General features: G+C 54.6%; 1 protein-coding gene and 1 long non-coding RNA gene across 2 annotated transcripts in view; one reads left to right on the top strand and one right to left on the bottom strand.

The window, feature by feature from the left end:
* Window positions 1-3,203, bottom strand: part of LOC131496842 (heparan sulfate glucosamine 3-O-sulfotransferase 3B1) — a 39,594-nt gene extending 36,391 nt beyond the window's left edge. The window contains exon 1 of the mRNA XM_058702570.1: window positions 2,173-3,203. Coding sequence (XP_058558553.1) covers window positions 2,173-2,726 — 554 coding nt within the window. The 5' untranslated portion in view covers window positions 2,727-3,203. The remainder of the gene's footprint in view (window positions 1-2,172) is intronic.
* Window positions 3,204-11,840: 8,637 nt separating this feature from the next.
* On the top strand, window positions 11,841-16,430 carry LOC131496844 (uncharacterized). Its single transcript, XR_009254668.1, has 3 exons — window positions 11,841-11,948; window positions 15,066-15,177; window positions 15,461-16,430. It is a non-coding gene; the product is annotated as an uncharacterized LOC131496844 (long non-coding RNA).
* The last annotated feature ends 749 nt before the right edge of the window (window positions 16,431-17,179 follow it).

Below are 17,179 nucleotides of genomic sequence, written 5' to 3'. Positions count from 1 at the left end.
CACTTTGCTCCTCCCGCCACCCCGGTCCGCGGGGTGGCCGCCGCGGGCCCTGGGCCTCCCGGTCCCCGTCAGTCCGGCCCCTCGGTTCCGGGAGCTGGCAAGGGAAGACGACGAGGGCTCCCGCCTCCCCCAAGTCCGGTCGCCCCGCGCCCCCCCCCCACCTCCCGGCGCAGGTCCCGCCCGAGGCTCCCCGGCTGCTGCGCTGCCCGCTGCAGGCGCGCGGCGAGCCTTTCCAGCGCGGCTTCGCTCTTTATTCCGCAGTTTTGAGTCCATCGAAAAGAACGTGGCAGGTGGAGCGCGGCCGCCTAGACACCGCGCGAATCCTCCAGTGGGGATTTCCGCATCTGCCCCAGGTGCTTCTAAAACCGCCGGACTCCGCCGATTCGGCGATTTTCCAGCCGGGTCCTCCCGACCCGGCCCCTAGCTTTCGCATCTTAGAAAACCCCGGACTGCCTCCGGCCCCCGGCGGGTTCCCCCTGAAAAGACGTTCCTGCCCTCCCGGCCCCCAGATTGCTCATCCCTGGAGGAAGAGGGCAGGTGGCGGCAGAAGCAGGAACAACAAGGCACCCGACGGCACTGACACTCGGAGAGGCCCCCACGTGGCTGCCGGGCACCCGAGCGCACCCGCGCGCTCCTCTCCGCCCGGGGCGGGGGCAACCACAGGATCCCCACTGCGCGGATGGGAGCACTGAGGCTCAGCGCCACCAGCGAGCTGCCGGAGCCCGGACGCGAATCCAGACGTCGGACACCAGAGCCCGGCAACGGTGGGAAGCGTGACTGTCACGGCTGGCTAAACCTCGAGACTCGGGCAACTCCTGACAATAATAAAAACATGAAGGACAAAAGGGAGCGGGAGGGCAAGGCTGGGAAGAGGGGGATTTTAATCCGCGGGGTCAGCCCCCTTTTATCTTTCGCGGGGCCTGGGGGCGGGGGATGGGAGCAGGGAACGCGGGTTCGGTTCGACTCTCCCCTTTTGTTTCCCCGAAGTCCCGAGCATCTTGGGCCTGGAGGACTGCCTGCCGGCCACTCCAGAGTCACACTCGCGAGGGTTGGGGGCTCAGGACCAGAGAGAAGGGTAAGTGTAGGCCGTTGGCCGGGCTCCTGGTTGGCGACCAAGTTTTTCGAAGGCCGGAGTCTGGACCCCCTGCCCACCCGCGCCTCACCGGAAGCTCGGTCAACCCAAAAGCTCACTCCAAAGACGGGTAGCTCTGGAAAGCGTTGGGCAGAGGTCGTGATTATGACCCCAAGGGCCGCTCGCTGCCCCTCGGCAGCCCGACCCCACCACCTGACCCGAAAAACGAAATTTTCTAAAGGCCCGACCTTCGGGAAAAGCGCATTTCTCAATCAACGAACCCCTCACATTCTTTGCACCCCGACGTAGTGCAGGGCCCGCGGACACACGCGTCCCGGCCCGCGCTCTCCCGGCACCCAGGCCCGGGAGGCGGAAACGAGCGAGCAGCGCCGGCTGCGCCCCGGAGCCTTCAAAGCCGCGCGCCGCTCCCGCCGGCTGCAGTGCGCGCCTTTGCCCGACAGGGACCAGCACCGCTCCACGCTCCGCGCCGCCCGCCCCGCTGCCGGGCGGAGGCGCCGGGCCACCCGCCCAGCTCGCCCTCCCGAGCCCAAGCCGCCCGCCAGCCAAGCGGGTCTGGCCGTCTTCGGGTTCCAGCCAGGAGTTCGACTGTAACAAAAAAGTTTACAGACGCCGTCGGTCTGTCCCACCCCCCTCCCCATCTGGGGAGCAGAAACCGCTCTGGAAGTTGGTCTAGGGTGGAGACCGTGACCGGCTGGGCGCAGAGCGTCCCGGCGCTCCGGGAGGAAAAATAAAACACGAGCAGATCTGGATTGGTCGCTTTGGGAAACGGCCAGAGTTAAGAGGGTCCAGTCGCTGACCACCCCCTTTTGATTAATTCTAGGGGCACCGCAGGCCACGGAGCTGCCAGACCTCCTCGAGAAGTTTCTATGGGTTGTGGCGAGTGGAGCCCCGAGCAGCCGGTACCATGCCGGGGCGGGATTCCGGGCGCCGCCGCTTTATTCCTCTGTCTGCCCCACCCCGCCCCCCGGGGGTCGGAGGCTGTACCCCTGTCACTTCCCCGGCACATGCCACGTCTCCGTCCTCTGCGGGTCTGGATCGCGGCTGCCACCCCTGCCCTTGGCCCTGCTGGGGAAACTCACCGGTACCAGGCGAGGCCCTTGTCGTAGCTGCGGTCGAAGAAGTGGGGCTCGGCGCCCACGGCGCGCACGTCGGGGTGCACGCGCAGGAACTCGAGCAGCGCCCGCGTGCCGCCCTTCTTCACGCCGATGATGATGGCCTGCGGCAGCTGCTTGCTCCCGGACCCACTGAAGAAGCTGGAGATGGGGCTGAGGGAGTCCGGCGTCTCGGGACTCTGCTCCTCCTGGCTCGCGGCGCCCTCGGCCGGCTCCCTGCCCGCAGCCAGCGGGGTGGCCGGCGCCGCCTGGAACGGCAGCCTGGGGGTAGTCCCGTCGGGACCCGGAGCCGGGGCCGGCGGGGCGTGGGCGGCGCGGGACCCCGAGCCCAGCAGCAGCAGCCCGGGCGCGGCGGCGCACGAGCCGGCGCACGAGTACAGGAACATGTAGAGCCAGATGCAGAGCATGGCGAAGAGCAGCGCGAGCTTCCTCCTCACCGGTGGCGGGGACGGCGGCGGCTGCGGCAGGAGCCGGCCGGGGACATCGAGGCAGGATCGGCCGCCGCTCAGGCGCTGCCCCATGCGCAGCCCGGGGGCGCGGCGAGGGACATGGCTCAGCACATGGCGCGGGGCCCGCCGGAGCTGTGAGCGCGGAGGGGGTTCCCTGGCCCGCAGGACGCCCGGGCGGGTCGGTTTAGTGCCCCCGCGCGCCCGCGGCCGCCGCCGCCGCCGCCGCCGCTGCCGTTCTTCCCCAGGTGGCGGCGGCAGCTGTAGCGGTGGCGGCTTTTGACATGTTGCCCGGGAGGAGCTTCAACTGGAACGAAAGTCGGGGTGGCGGCAACTGCTGGCCCGAAGGGTGCTCCTGCTCGGGCAAGAGGACGCCGCGCCCCCGCTCCCCGGCCACTCCAGACGGTGCGCACGGCCGCTCGCCGGGGCTGCCTTCTCGCGGTCCTGCCCACTGAGCCTCGGGAGCTGCCCCGGCACTTCCCCGCGGAGCCTGCGAAGAACTGCGCAGGAACAGAGCCCGAGACCGAGGTGGGATGGGCGGGCCCAGCCTTCCGGACTGACGGGTCCGTCCACCTACCAGAAACCCGGAGCGCTCTGCAAATACAGGCGCTCCGCTGAGCGTTCAGCAGCCAACCGGCTCCCGGAACGTGGGGGTGTGGAAAGGGTTTGGGGCGGTGGAGAGAGGTCGGAGGTTGCTATTGGCTGCGGGGCAAGGGGCGGGCTCGGGGGGGGGGCGGAGCCAGGAGCTGGTGACAGGAGCAGATGGTCGGAAGGATGCTGGATCGGCTGAGGGTTGGGAGAGGTCCGACCCCGCCGAGCGGTGCGGTCGTGCGCTCCGGCTCCCGCGCGCCTTTGCTCCCTCGCTGCCCTGGAGCCAGCCTTGGCGTGTAGTTGCCCTTGGGTCGGGACTCGAGTCCCGATCCAGATGTCTCGCTGGCGGGCCCGAGGGGTGTGTGTGTGTGTGTGTGTGTGTGTGTGTGTGTGTGTTGTGCGGTAGGAAGGGGGTTGGAGGAGCGAGAGTCAGGCCAGAGATGCCTGCAGCCCTCCCCAAAGCGACCATCCCACGCCGGGGACCCGGAACAGGCACCGGTGTCGGAAGTTTAAGTGGAAAGTTTGTAAAAGGCTGTCAACTTTTTTTAAAAAAGTGTTTCCTTCCTTTTTTTTTTTTTTTTTTTTTTCCCTTGCCAAGAGTTGATCTTTTTCGGGCTGCGAGCTGAGATCGGTGTAAACTGTCCTCAAGAAAAATCTTCCCTCTGCTCCCTAACTGGCAGGAAAGGTCGGGGGAGCGAAGGAAGAAAATTAACTGTGAGGTAGAGTCTGGTGAAAGGCTTCGTGGTCGAAAAGGGAGTGTGAACGTCACGTGCAGAAAGTTTTGTCCGGATCTGAGTTTGTGGGGGGACCGTAGGTTTAAGAAATCGTTCTCTCTTTCCCCCTTTCCCTGAATAAATGTTAAGGCCAGCATTCCATGCGCCTTCATCTAGGAGGCGGTTTGGTCTGCTGACCTGTTACACTAATTATCAGGTGTTGTTTTCTCAACTTGGAGCAAATCGATCGCTGAGCTGCTCTTTATTTAAGCCCAAACCCAGTGGAAGCCGCTCTCCCCAGCTCTCTTGTGCAAAGGGACCCTCGGGGCGCGGGAGCGGAGCTGTAAACCCTCGCTGCGGAAGCGAGGGCGAGGGGGGCCCAGCGCTGCCGCATTCTCGCCCCGGCGGCTGGAGTTCGGAAGCTCGGGATGCTCAAGTTCATCCCGGTCGTGTTCAGAAAGTTTTCAGTGCCTGCACGCGCGGCTCCGGCGGGGCCAGAGGGCCTCCAACGCCCGGCTTCGCGCCTTTCCGGGACAGAACGTTCCTTCCGATTCCGACCCCAGCGCGGCCCCCGGGGCTGAGTGTCGCCCCCCGGGGTGACTCACCCGGAGCCGCTGCCCACGCTGCATTTCAGTGTGGGCGCAAACCTGCACTGCACAACTGACCTCCCTCCGCCCTGCTCGCCGGACACTAGACTTCGGCCGCCAGCCCCGCGCGCTCTCGCTCCCGGAGTAAATGTCCCCAAGCGCCCCGAGTCCCCGCAGCTCCACTCCGGCTCCGGTTCCCGAGTGTCGGGAGCACACTGAAAACAACAACAACAAACAAACAAACAAAGACACAGCCTGGCCTTAGCACCTCCGGTTCGAAAATGTGCCAGAGGGAGGCGGCGGTGACCCGAGAGGGTTCAGAGAACCCAGAGGCCGCCACGGGACCCACGCGCCCCAGCTGTGCCCCGGACCACCTCTTTGTAACTAACTACCTTGAGCCCAAGACATTTTCCCACAAAACTGCCGGGGGGAGGGGGGGGAGACGGGGGGGGGGGAGTGTAATTTAGGTAGAGGATTTTCCTGCCTATTTTTTTGTTCGCAGGGAGGATTTCTTTCCAACTTTTCTTTTCCCCTGTCGCTGGGATGTTGTATTTGTTCTTCAGAAGTGACTTGTTCGCCTCATTTTAAATTTAATTAATCATTAATGTCTCCTGAACTCTTAAAACACGAGAATGCTCTTCTGAGCATCAGACCGACGGTTTATTTTGGAAATGCAAGAAGGAAAGGGTATCTCCAAAGGATGTGTCTTTCATGAATTCATACTATTGGGGGGCTAAGAGCTAGGGGGTTGTTGAGTCGAAGATTTAGGGGAGAGAGTGGTAGTGCTCTGGCGAATTGCACCTCCCGGTGTGGCTAACTTCAGGCCTGGTTGGGTGAGAATCTTACAGCTTGTAAGTGTGCGTATGTTTTTAAGGATTTTCCTAATAAAAATGGTCTGTGTCCTGAGGGTTAGAGAAGTCGAGTGGAAAAGAAAAGAAGTAGGGAATTACAAATGAAGTCGCCGGATATATTGAGGGCTTTTTTTTTTCCCCCGGGGGTGAAGAGGGAGAGGGAGTGGAAGCAAAAACGTGGGCATCGGAAATTGCCCCGGGCGTTCCGCAGAGCTGAGCACCCCAGAGCCCGGTCGCCGCCCGCCTCCTCCCGGCGCGCCTTCAATCCACCCCAGAACAATGGGGGAGTTCTCGCTGCTCCCGGCGCCCAGGGGATTCTGCCGCCCGAGGTCGGCGGGTCATCTGCGGCCTGTGCAGCGCCGGGGCTGGGCTGTGAGGCGGCGGCGGAGCAGCCGGCCCCTTGGCCCTTGCGTCCACTTGGCTGGTGGGTCCGCCGGGCTCGGAACGCGCCCCGCAAGTCCCCACGCCTGGGCTGCCGCTACAGGGTCCGCCTTTGGCCAACGCCGTCCCTCCCCCATCCCCCTCCCCCCCCCCTACTGCGGACGCGGAACCCCAGTGTCACCCCGCACGGAGCTGGTGGCGAAGCTGACCGTGAACCCAGTTTGAACCCTGTCCTTAAACATCGCTCAGCAGTGCCGGGTCCCCCCACCCCCGAGCCGGGCCGGCCGCTAAAGCGCCGCCCCAAAACTGGAGAAAGGTTTACTTTTGGCGAGAGGATGCGAAATGTTTGTATTCGGAAATCCTAGAAAGGAGCCAGTTCCATTTGAGTAACCCTGTGAGGTTCATGTGGTATTTTGGTTGGTTGGTTTGGGATCACCTAATGGGGTGCTCACCTGGGACCGGAGGGGGGGGGGTTGTTCTTAACTGGCAGCAAAGGGACAGGGCCGCCTTAGGGGGCCAGTCCCTTTTCCTCTTCCTCCGGGTCCGGCCGACGACCCGCCCTGAGACCCAGTCGGGTCATTCCCTGGCCCTAGAATTCCCCATCTGTAAAAGAGGGGACTTGAGCCCAAAGATCCCCGCGGTACTTTCCGCCTGAAGTTTCTCCGATTCTGGCCTCGGGAAGGGAGGCGCCCGCAGCTGCTCGAGCCCGCTGCCAGCTCGGCCTCGTGACCCTCGGCGGCCTCCCGGGTCGGTGCCCCACCGCTGCTCCCAGCGGGGCCGTCACCGGAACCCGGGCCCTCCTCCGCTCCCCGGAGCCCCCGTCCCACCCCCGCACCCCAGCTAGGAGGCCTCCCGGGCCTTCGCAGCTGCAAGCTCGCTCCCCCTCCTCCCCGCGCGGCGGGAGGCGCGGGGTAAGGCGGGGGCCGCGCCTCCGATGCCCGCACGCCAGGGGGCGCTCCGACAGCTGCGGGTGGCGGGAGACGGGGATCGCTGGCCGCCGTGCGGACAGGGAAGGGGACTTCCCACCCCCGCTTGGGCTCCTGCGGCGCCTCCTGGCGCGCCCCGGAGTCCTCGTGGCCTCCCAAGTCTCTCGCGTGGTCTAGATGGCCTCATCATCCCCAAGTCCCCCCGGGGTTGGAGGGCGCCGCTCTGCGGGGGGGGGGGGGGGGGGGCACCTGCCCCGCCGCGCGGGGGCCGCTGGCCAGGCGGAGGCGGGGCTCGAAATTCCCGGTGAGGCGGCTGGAGGGCTTCCCCAGGGCAAGGAAGCGCTTCCCACCGCTGCGCTCCCCTTGCACCGAAGGGAGAGGGCGCGTGCAGCCCAGTGTGGGTAGGACCCGCCGGCCCACGCAGGGGTGCTACGCGGCGGGTCTGCGCGGTCAGCTCCGCGGTGCAGGAAGGGCCCTCTGCAAATCACAGGAGGCAGGTGACTGCTCTGATCTTACAGATAAAAGAAGCTTGATGCCCAGACTGGTTCGGTGACTTGTATCCGGAGGCGTCAAGGCTGTGTGCTGATTCCACTTCGCACCTTGCCCGGAGCCCGTTAGTTTCCTTGCCCTCCGCCAAACTGGGGTGTGGGGGGGGCAAGGAATGGTGGGGAGACCGAGGGAGAGGTACTCACGCCAAGGTCCCTCTTGGCTGGGCCATCAAAGGCTGGCTGCGTCCCTTCCTGGAAGTCATGGGGAAGTCCTCTCCACACTGTCGCCAGGCCCTGGCATGGCCGTCCCCTTCACCTCTTCAGACCTGGCCTTTGCTAGTGCTCAGGCGGCGCTCTGTTCCTGTGTCCTCCCCTCCTTCAGCGTCTCTGGAAGTTACCTAGTCCTTTTATTACCCAGTCTCGGAATGTGCCCTGTCTTTCCTGCCAGGGCCCCGAATGGGATACACCAGACCTGGGCTCCTGTTCCTAAACTGGTTGCCAACCCACGTATTGGCTTGTGTGGCTTTGAGTAAGTTACACAATCCTCTGAGCCCCAGTAACATTGTCTGTCATTGTGCTCCTGCCCTGCAAATGCCTTCGGCCCCTCTCTTCCTCCATTTGTACCCCGCGGGCAATGGAACCCTCCAAGGCCAAGCCTGTCTTCCACCTTCCTGGCTAGAGCCCAGGGTGCTGGAGGAAATCATGCCACAGAGGTGACAGGACCTAAGTAATTGTCCCTCCGCAAACCTACTATGGTCTCATTAACGCTCCTGCAACTCCTGTAAGTGTCTCCAGGAGGCCCCCTTTGCCAAGAGACAGTCTTTCTCCAAGCTTCTTTGAGAACATAGATGCTAACAGGGGATCTACACCTTCTCACCACCAAACCTCCACACTGACTAACACCCACCCCAATCCCCCTTCTTCCCTCTTGTCACAATGGAGGAAGCCGGCAGGCAGCCCAGCACAGAGGGACCCCATCACTGCTCTGGAACTCGCCATTCCTGGGTCAAGGATGTCTCTTTCCCATCTCCCCCAACTTATCAGCCCCTCATGTGGTGGACACTGATGGGACCCCCTCCATGACTGCAGAGAACTGTAGACAGCAGCTTGTTGGGCTGAATGGCCTACTCCTTCTCAGGGTGGCCCCATCCAGTGACCCGTGCAGAGGTAGAGGTCTGGCCATCCCAGCACCCTGCTCCCCCCCACCCCCCCCCCCCGCCACCTCTGGAGGGCTGTCCCAGCCCTGGAGCTTCCTGTGGGGCGGGCAAAGCAGGTTGGGCCTGCATCACAGCTGAACTTGTCACTTTGCCCAGGCCTGCTCCCCCAGTTTCCTTCTCCATCTCATGGTTTGTGAATTCAAGCCCCACATCGGGCTCCAATCAGCTCGGAACCTGCTTGGGATTCCCTCTCTCTCTCTCTCTCTCTCTCTCTCTCTCTCTCTCGATAAATGAATGAACAAAAAAAGATTTTAATAAAATAAAATTAAGGAATTATTGAAGTAATAAATATATCTTTATCCCTGGGACTATGGTTTCCTAAAAGGTACCTCTAAAGTTAAGAAAATAAAATACGTGCATTTGGAATCATTTTTTTAAAATTTTTTTTAACGTTTTATTCTATTTATTTTTGAGACAGAGAGAGACAGAGCATGAACAGGGGAGGGTCAGAGAGAGAGGGAGACACAGAATCTGAAACAGGCTTCAGGCTCTGAGCTGTCAGCACAGAGCCCAACGCGGGGCTTGAACTCACGAACTGTGAGATCATGGCCTGAGCCGAAGTCGGACGCTTAACCGACTGAGCCACCCAGGCGCCCCTGGAATCATTTTTTGAAAGTATGCCCTTTATTTATAGAGACAATATTTATTCACTTCTTGCTCTGAAACATGGGTAAACTGGCACACTTATACTGTTTTCACCCCTGTAACTGTAAAAAAAATTAACTATTGTATGCTTTATTTTACTTTATCAAGGTTGATAATATTGACACTTTTTTTTTAAAGTTTATTCATTTTGAGAGAGAGAGAGAGAGAGAGTGGGGGAAGGACAGAGAGAGAAGGAGAGAATCCCAAGCAGGCTCCAAGCTGTCAGCGCAGAGCCCGATTTGGGGTTCGAATCCACGCACTGTGACATTATGACCTGAGCTGAAGTCTGATGCTTAACTGACTGAGCCATCCGGGCACCCTTGCTTTTATTTTTATGTGATTCAACAGAGCCAAGAAATCTGAGAGCTTCATTTCTGGTCCATATTTTTAGTTGATTGGAATTCATGGAATAAATGGCCATTGTGGATACTGTTTGAAAGCATTCAAGGATGCTGTGCCTTCGACACCTTGAGAATGTCTGCCTATTGCCTTTTTAGACTTGAGGAAAATTTTGGCTGGGTATAAAATTCTTTTAGTTACACGTTTGTTTGTTTGTTTGTTTGTTTGTTTGTTTTCCACTTAGAATGTTATAGTTGTTCTGCCTTCTCCTGGCATAGGATTTTGCTAGGTCATTCTTGGATGGCATCCATTCTGCACTTCAACATCTCCTGAGTACTTTACCTCAATCACTGTCTATGTTTTATTCAACGTCTCCACTTTTTAAAAAACTGTTCATTGGCATACCTTCATTGTCTAGTTTTTCTCCCTGGGCTCGTGCTCCTCAAGGATATCAGCTGATAATAGGTAGCTGGGGAAGGATGAGTTTACAGGATGTTTATGAGGGAGTGCCCTTGGGACCACAGAAGGAAGGGGGTGAAGGAAGCAGGCTTGGGCAGAGGTTGAGAAGTCCTGTTGTGCTGCAGGCACAACATCCTTTGCTGACCCCACAGGAAACTCTGGAGCTCAGATTGCCCTCCAGAGATATCTGAGATTGGCCGGGATGACCAGGCTTCTGCCCCTTCAGAAGGAAAGCTGGCTTACCTAAAAACATCAAATCTCTTCTCTGACCCCATTTATTTTTCAGAAGAATTGCATTAGTAATTTTTCTCTCGTAATTTCTTGAGAGGTTAGGGAATGATTATTCTGACTCCTCACTTTTCTTTTAAATGAATCGGCTTTATTTTTTAGAGCAGTTTTGGGTCGATGGAAAAGTTGAACGGAAAATACAGACCTCCCATTTATCTCCTCAAGCACCGTTTCCACCCATATTTCTGCCTAATATTAATATCTTGTGTTAATGCAGTATAGTGGTTACCACTGATGAGCCAATATGGGCATTATTATTATGTAAAGTCCATAGTTTACATTAGGGTATAACACCCTTTGTGTTACACACTCGATAAGTTTTCAGAAATGTGTGTCACCATTATAGCCACACAGAAAATTTCACTGCCCTAAACACATCCATCTACTTGTCCTTCTCTCCTCTCAAGCTCCTGGTAATCACCGATCTTTTTGCTGTCTCCATTTTTGCCTTTTTCAGAATATCATATAGTTGGATTTCAGAATATCATATAGCGTTGCTGTTTTACATTCGATTCTTTCACTTAGCAATATGCATTTAAGATTTCTCCATGTCTTTTCATGGCTTCATAGCTCGTTTCTTTTTTTTTTAAGGTGTGTGTGTGTGTGTGTGTGTGTGTGTGTGTTTTGAGAGAGAAAGTGCACATGCATGAGTGAGCAAGATCAGGGGAGAGGCAGAGAGAGGGAGAGAGAATCCCAGGCAGGCTCCGTGCTGTCAGCGCAGAGCCGAATGCAGGGCTCGACCTCGGGAACTGTGGGATTGTGACCTGACCCGAAATCAAGAGTTGGACACTTAACCAACTGAGCCACCCAAGGGCCCTTCGTTTCTTTTCACTGGTGAACAATATCCTGTTGTCTGGATGTATCGAAGTCGGTTGGTGTTACCTACTGGGTTGCACCCAATTTGGGCCATAAATTGTAAATAAAGCTGTTATAAATATTCATATGCAGATTTTGTGTGGGCATAATTTTCCATCTTATGTAGGCAAATACAAAGCCGTGCAATCACTGGGCCATTTGATGAGAATATGTTTATTTTTGTAAGAAACTACATTATGTCTCCCAAAGTGATTGTATCATTTTGTATTTCCACTCACAATGGATGAGAATTTCTGTGCTCTATATCCTTGCCAGCATTTGGTGAGATCTACTCCTACCTTCTTAATAAGATTTCTAAACTAATTCTAAATTTGCTTACCCTTTCGCTCCTTTTAAAATATATATATATTTTAAATTAGGAAACACCTTCAACATATTGGAAAGCAAAGAAACCATTAAGAGACACCTGTACCTCTATTATCCAGAGGTGTTAGCACAAATAATTATTTTAATAAAATATTACAGAGACAGTTAAGTCTTCCCATTTTATTTTAATTTAATTTATTTTAATTAATGGCCTATTTTTACATGGTATGTTAGATCCTATTTTCCATCCTTCATCTTTGCTTTTTTTTTTTTTTTTTTTCTCATTTCTGGTCTTCTCTTGGATTGTATTTTCTACATTTCCTCCCCTCATTCTTTTACTGATTTGTAAATTGTGGATTGAATATACATTTCAAACCATTGTTCTGATGGTTGTGGTAGATTATGACACTCGTGGCCCTCCGTGAAGCAGTGCCACCTGGTATCTTTCCGTATCTTTCGTATCTTTCGTAATCTTTCACGTTGTGCGGCCAATCTCTAGAACTCCTCCCATCTTGCAAAACGGAAACCCTGTACTTGTTACACAGTGATTCCCCAGCCTCCCCCACCAGCCACCGGCAAGTGTCACTCTACTCTCCGTCCCTATGAATTTGACCACTCTGGGCACCTCAGGTAAGCAGACTCACACAGTACCTGTCTTTTTGCGTCTGATGTTATTTCATTCGGCGTTATGTCCTCGAGGTTCATCCCAGTTGTAGCCCGTGTCTGGATTTCCTTCGTTTGTAAGGGTGAAGGATGGTCCACTGAGTCGCTTCTGCCTGTTGGCTATTATGAATAATGCTGCTGTGAGCGATCTTTCTTTCCATTCTTTTGGCGATAGATCCAGAAAGGGAATTGCTGGATCCAGAATTTTCCATAGGGAAACTCTGTGTTTAATTAGTTGAGGTGCCGCTTCTCGGATTGGTAACTATTCTGTTTCCCACAGCAGCTCCATCGTTTTACGTTCCTACCAACAGTGCACAAGGGCTTGTTATTTTAATTTTGGTGGGGGGGGGGAGGGGCAGAGAGAGAGAATGGGAGAGAGAGGATCTCAAGCAGGCTCCACACTCAGGGCGGCCCGACGTGGGGCTCGATCTCACGACCTTCAGATCACAGACTGGGGCCGAAATCCAGAGTCAGATGCTCAACTGACTGGGCCCCCCGGACTTGTTGTTATTATTTTTTTTTATAGTGGGCCACCCTGACGGGCCAGTCAGTTCAACATTTAATTTAATTTAATTTAATTAATTTATTTTTTTTAACGTTTATTTATTTTTGAGACAGAGAGAGACAGAGCATGAACAGGGGAGAGGCAGAGAGAGAGGGAGACACAGAATCTGAAACAGGCTCCAGGCTCTGAGCTGTCAGCACAGAGCCCGACGCGGGGCTCGAACCCACGGACCGCGAGATCATGACCCGAGCCGAAGTCGGCCGCTTAAACGACTGAGCCACCCAGGTGCCCCCAACATTTAATTTTAAAAACTGAACCAAAATTTCGATTTCCGGTCAATGCTCTGAAGATCTTGACCTGTTCTATACCCATAGGACCCTTTCTCCATTTCCACCGTCGTAGCCATAGGGCCAGGCAGATACCTCCACGGACAGGTCTCTACTAAAAATGTGCCTTCAGAGATCAATACTTCCTTTACACGGAGAGAGCATGGCTAGAAACGGATGGAAACCACACCCAGGAGTGCAAGGGCCCTACAGTAAATTGCTCGGGGAATTGAAAGAGCTTTTGAAGTAACAGGTGGCAGTTTGAGAGCCTTTGAACCAGACTTTACTTATTGGCTAAAAAGGAATCTTGTTGTTTTAATCAAAGAGAAAATGTGCAGTGGTATCTGGGGGGGGGGGCAGGGGGAACGGTGGTTCTCATAACCTGTATCCCAAGTGTCTGCAGACACATCGCATATTTCAAAGTGATTCCTCTTAAAGTGGCAGGAAAGTGACTGGCCGTAGTATTTGGCTGAGCAACCGCCAGATTTTCTGGAGTCATACGGTGATGTCTCTCAGACCAGACCCATTGAAATATAACAAGTGATCCCTCTGAGAGCTTGAAATACGTTCAACGGGCATGTTCTCTGCAGTCAGGTGATTTGGTACCGTGTTTTAGTGAATCGTCACCAGAGTCTCCAAACTGCTTTAAAAAAAAAAAAAAAGCAAATGCACACTATCCCTTGCTCCTTTTCTCATCCAAAAAGGCTGCTGATTCCAGAGGCTTCCATACCATGCCTCACTGCCCCTCGCTTCTCCCCGGCAATGCCCCGCGACATTCTCTTCACTATTGATGTGCCCCCCCCCCCCTTCCGTTTCTGACCTTTCTTTTCCATATTCCACTCTTTCTCCCTCTGGAAATCACCTCTGCAACCTATTCCTCATTTTCAATTCCCTGCAGTCACCAGACAGGCCGACGTAATAGACAAGTCCGTTTCCTGTCGTCATACACGCTACACCCTTCTCCCCGGCTTTGCAAAGTACATTAAGGAAAAATCGGCCGTACGAGGAATCGTTTGGTTGTTGTTGTTGTTGTTGTTGTTGTTGTTTCCTTTGGATTTCCATCAGCACTTTGTGAATTTCTTAACTTTCAGGGGGAAACCTGCCTGAAATCTGGACACCCAGGGCTTTCTGTGAACACTGAGAGTACGAGTAATGATGCCGACGTTCATAAGCCATCCATGGAAATGACTTATGTCACTGAATGGTGGGCTTTGTCTCCACAGTGTCCTGCTCAGCTTTCACATGTGCACAGGCTATTGTCAGACGTTCAACCCCATTTCTGTCTGGCAGACAAAAAGCACAAATGTGAACCCTCCAAAAAAAAAAAAAATAATAATAATAAAAGAGGTTGGTTTATAAAACCCAGAGCTGGCTCTTCAGTTGGTTTAAGAATTTGTCCGGAGGTGGGGCGGGGGGGGGGGGGGGCCTGGAGGGCTCAGTCGGTTGAGCGTCCAACTTCGGCTCAGGTCATGATCTCACAGTCCGTGAGTTCGAGCCCCGCCTCGGGCTCTGTGCTCACAGCTCGGAGCCCGGAGCCAGCTTCCTATTCCGTGTCTCCCTCGCTCTCTGTGCCCCTCCCCTGCTCATGCTCTGTCTCTCTCCCAAAAATAAATAAATATTTTTTTAAAAAATCTTAAAAAGAAAAAAAAGAATTTGTCTGGAGGAGGTTAACAGTGTGTTAGGAGGAACACAGTCCGTGTTGGAGTAACGATATTCTGCTGGGATTGCTTTTCTAGTCATCGCCGCCACGTCAACTAACATTTGGCCCCCGCGCTCTGCTCTGACATCCGAATTAGTGGTGCTCGCCAACGCCACTTTCAGCGGGCCCCCTCCCCGCTCAGAGACGCCCCCCCCCCCCCCGTGGGTTTTAGCTGTGCAAGTCGTAGCTCCCAACCTTGATTTCATCTGCAGAACAAGTATCTGGCTCAGTCACCTGCCAACCCAGGACTCTGGAGAAGGTGACTAACGAATGTCTTGATGCCTCAGTTTCCATCTGTGAAATGGGGCTGGTAATGCCCTATGGCTCAGAGCAGTGCTAGACCTAAGCCAGCATTCGATGGATGCTAGCTCTTCCCGCCATTACGTAAATGATTGCTGTGCATGCCCCCCCACCCCTCCCACCCCCCGCCCCGCGCTCTCGTCTGTACAGTGGCTCATGACACCCGCTGATTTTCAGGTAAGGAAGTGGGAAGAGGGTACCTTCTGAACCTCTGGGATCGAAAACACGCTCAGACATTCTGATCTACCTCCTAGGAAAGGCTCCCGCCCTCCCTCCAGGGACATACCTCCAGGAACATCACTGGCTTGAACTCCTGTTCCAAATACCTGCTCTGAAACTCGGTCACCAGTTAGACCACTAGGACTGGTAAGAAACCATCAAGAGGGGTCCAAAGTAAATGGGAAAACAGCACCTACCACCCCACGGCTAGCATTTCCTTGTGCTGTCGGATCTCCTCCTGGGAAAACTGGATTCTTAGGTGAAATTGCCTGCATCTTAAATGTGAACATGATTTCAAATGTTACATTTTTGAAATAGAATTTGAAGGGAGCCCCAAGAAGCATTAATAGGTGAGCCCCAAACATGTACATCAGGCCTCTGTAACTCCAGCTTCTGACCTCTGGCCTATACAAACCCCTGTTCCTTCCAGAGAGTTCCTGACGACAAAGAGAAAATGACAATGTTGGAGTCGAGAGGACTTCCGTGTGCACTACTGAGACAAAGAACTCCTTTTTATGGAAGACGATGCTGCTTTCCAACGATGTGAACGGACTTGCCCAAGGTCATCTAGACTTCAACAAAGAGGCGAAGCAGGCTGCTACCCACCCCCCCGCCCCCACCCATTCTACCACACGGGGGCCTCCCCAGTCTAGGTCTAGGGGGGTGCACAAACCACTCCCGTGTTGGGCGTTTTGTTCTGTTTGTGCATCTCCCAGCCCACAGCCCAGGGACCAACTCTTCCCCTTTGTCAGCCCTCTTTAGCCCTGACCCTGGTGCCTGCCACAGTCCTAGGCAAGTGGCCAACAAATTGTTGTGGCTCAAAGGAATTGAAGTAATTAAGCCCGTCGGGTTATTGTATTAAAGTAACAACTTACTTGATATGTACGGATAATGTCAGATCTGCTTTAGATCCCCTGGATTCTAAAGTAAATGAGTTTCTGGATCCTTCACTAGCTCAAAACCTTCATTCATTCATTCATTTGTCCGTTCATTTGGCCTTTCTTGAGCTTCCCCTTGGGCTAGGCACTGTGTTAGGGACAGACACACAGTCCAGTCCATAGAAGAGTCTTGACAGTGTTAAGTGTAGATATTATGAAGGCATATGTTCATTGTAAAAGAGAAAAAAAAAAAAAACGTACCAATTTAAACACGAGGATGGAAAACGAATTCAGATGGAAACTGAGACAGCTGTATACAAGGAAGTTCTCTCCCTCTCTCTCAGCCCCCCTATCCCTTTCTGGTGGCTCAGAAACACACAGTTATTTCCTAAAGCAACGGAGGAAGGCTGCATAATTCCTGCATGGCGAGTTGGCATTGTAGGGGCATAGATCTGGAAGGGGCCTTCGGGATCTCTTTGCCCCATCTAAGAAGGATTTACTGACTTTTTTTTTTTAACTTGAGAGAGAGAGAGAGCGAGCATGTGTGCATGTGAGCAGGGGAGGAGCAGCAAGAGAGAGAGAGAGAGAGAGAGAGAATCCCAACACTGTCAGCACAGAGCCTGATGTGGGGCTGGAACCCACGAACCCCGAGCTCATGGCTTCAGCAGAAATCAAGAGTCGGATGCTTAACCGACTGAGCCACCCGGGAGCTCCGGATTTACCGACTTTTTAAAGCAGCGTTTTATGACCTGCCATCTGCCTTTGGCTTTAATGATCCCAGAACATAAACACAGATACCGAGTAATGGTTCGAGCAGTCAGATCCCAGTTGTGTGATCCCAGAGGACATTTATTTTCGTGAATCCGGGCTCAGGGATGTGATCTGGCAGAGTCCGGCCAGCATCTGGCAGCTCCCGTATCTGGTTCACTTCATCTGTTTGGCCTTTAAATGTTAGGTTTGAGGTCCCTACTTCATTTCTCTTGACACGGTCTCCCTAGGTGACCTCATTAAAACGCATGGGTTAGAATACCAGCTACGTTTCAAAGGCTTCCAAATTGACATCTGTAGCTCAGTCTTCTTTTTGTTGCCAGCGCTGACTCAGAGAAATGACTGCCTGTTGTCTCTTCGAGGACGTTTATGGTCGTGGGTCTCACATTGAGGTTTTTCAGCCATTGCGAGTTTATTTTTGTGAATGGTGTTACGAGAGCGGTCCAGTTCATTCTTTGGCGTGTCGCCGTCCCGCTTTCCCGGCACCATTTGTTGAAGAGATT

Source organism: Neofelis nebulosa, chromosome 16 (genome assembly GCF_028018385.1).
Source record: "Neofelis nebulosa isolate mNeoNeb1 chromosome 16, mNeoNeb1.pri, whole genome shotgun sequence".
NCBI lineage: Eukaryota > Metazoa > Chordata > Mammalia > Carnivora > Felidae > Neofelis > Neofelis nebulosa.
This window is presented reverse-complemented; position numbering and strand designations above follow the sequence as displayed.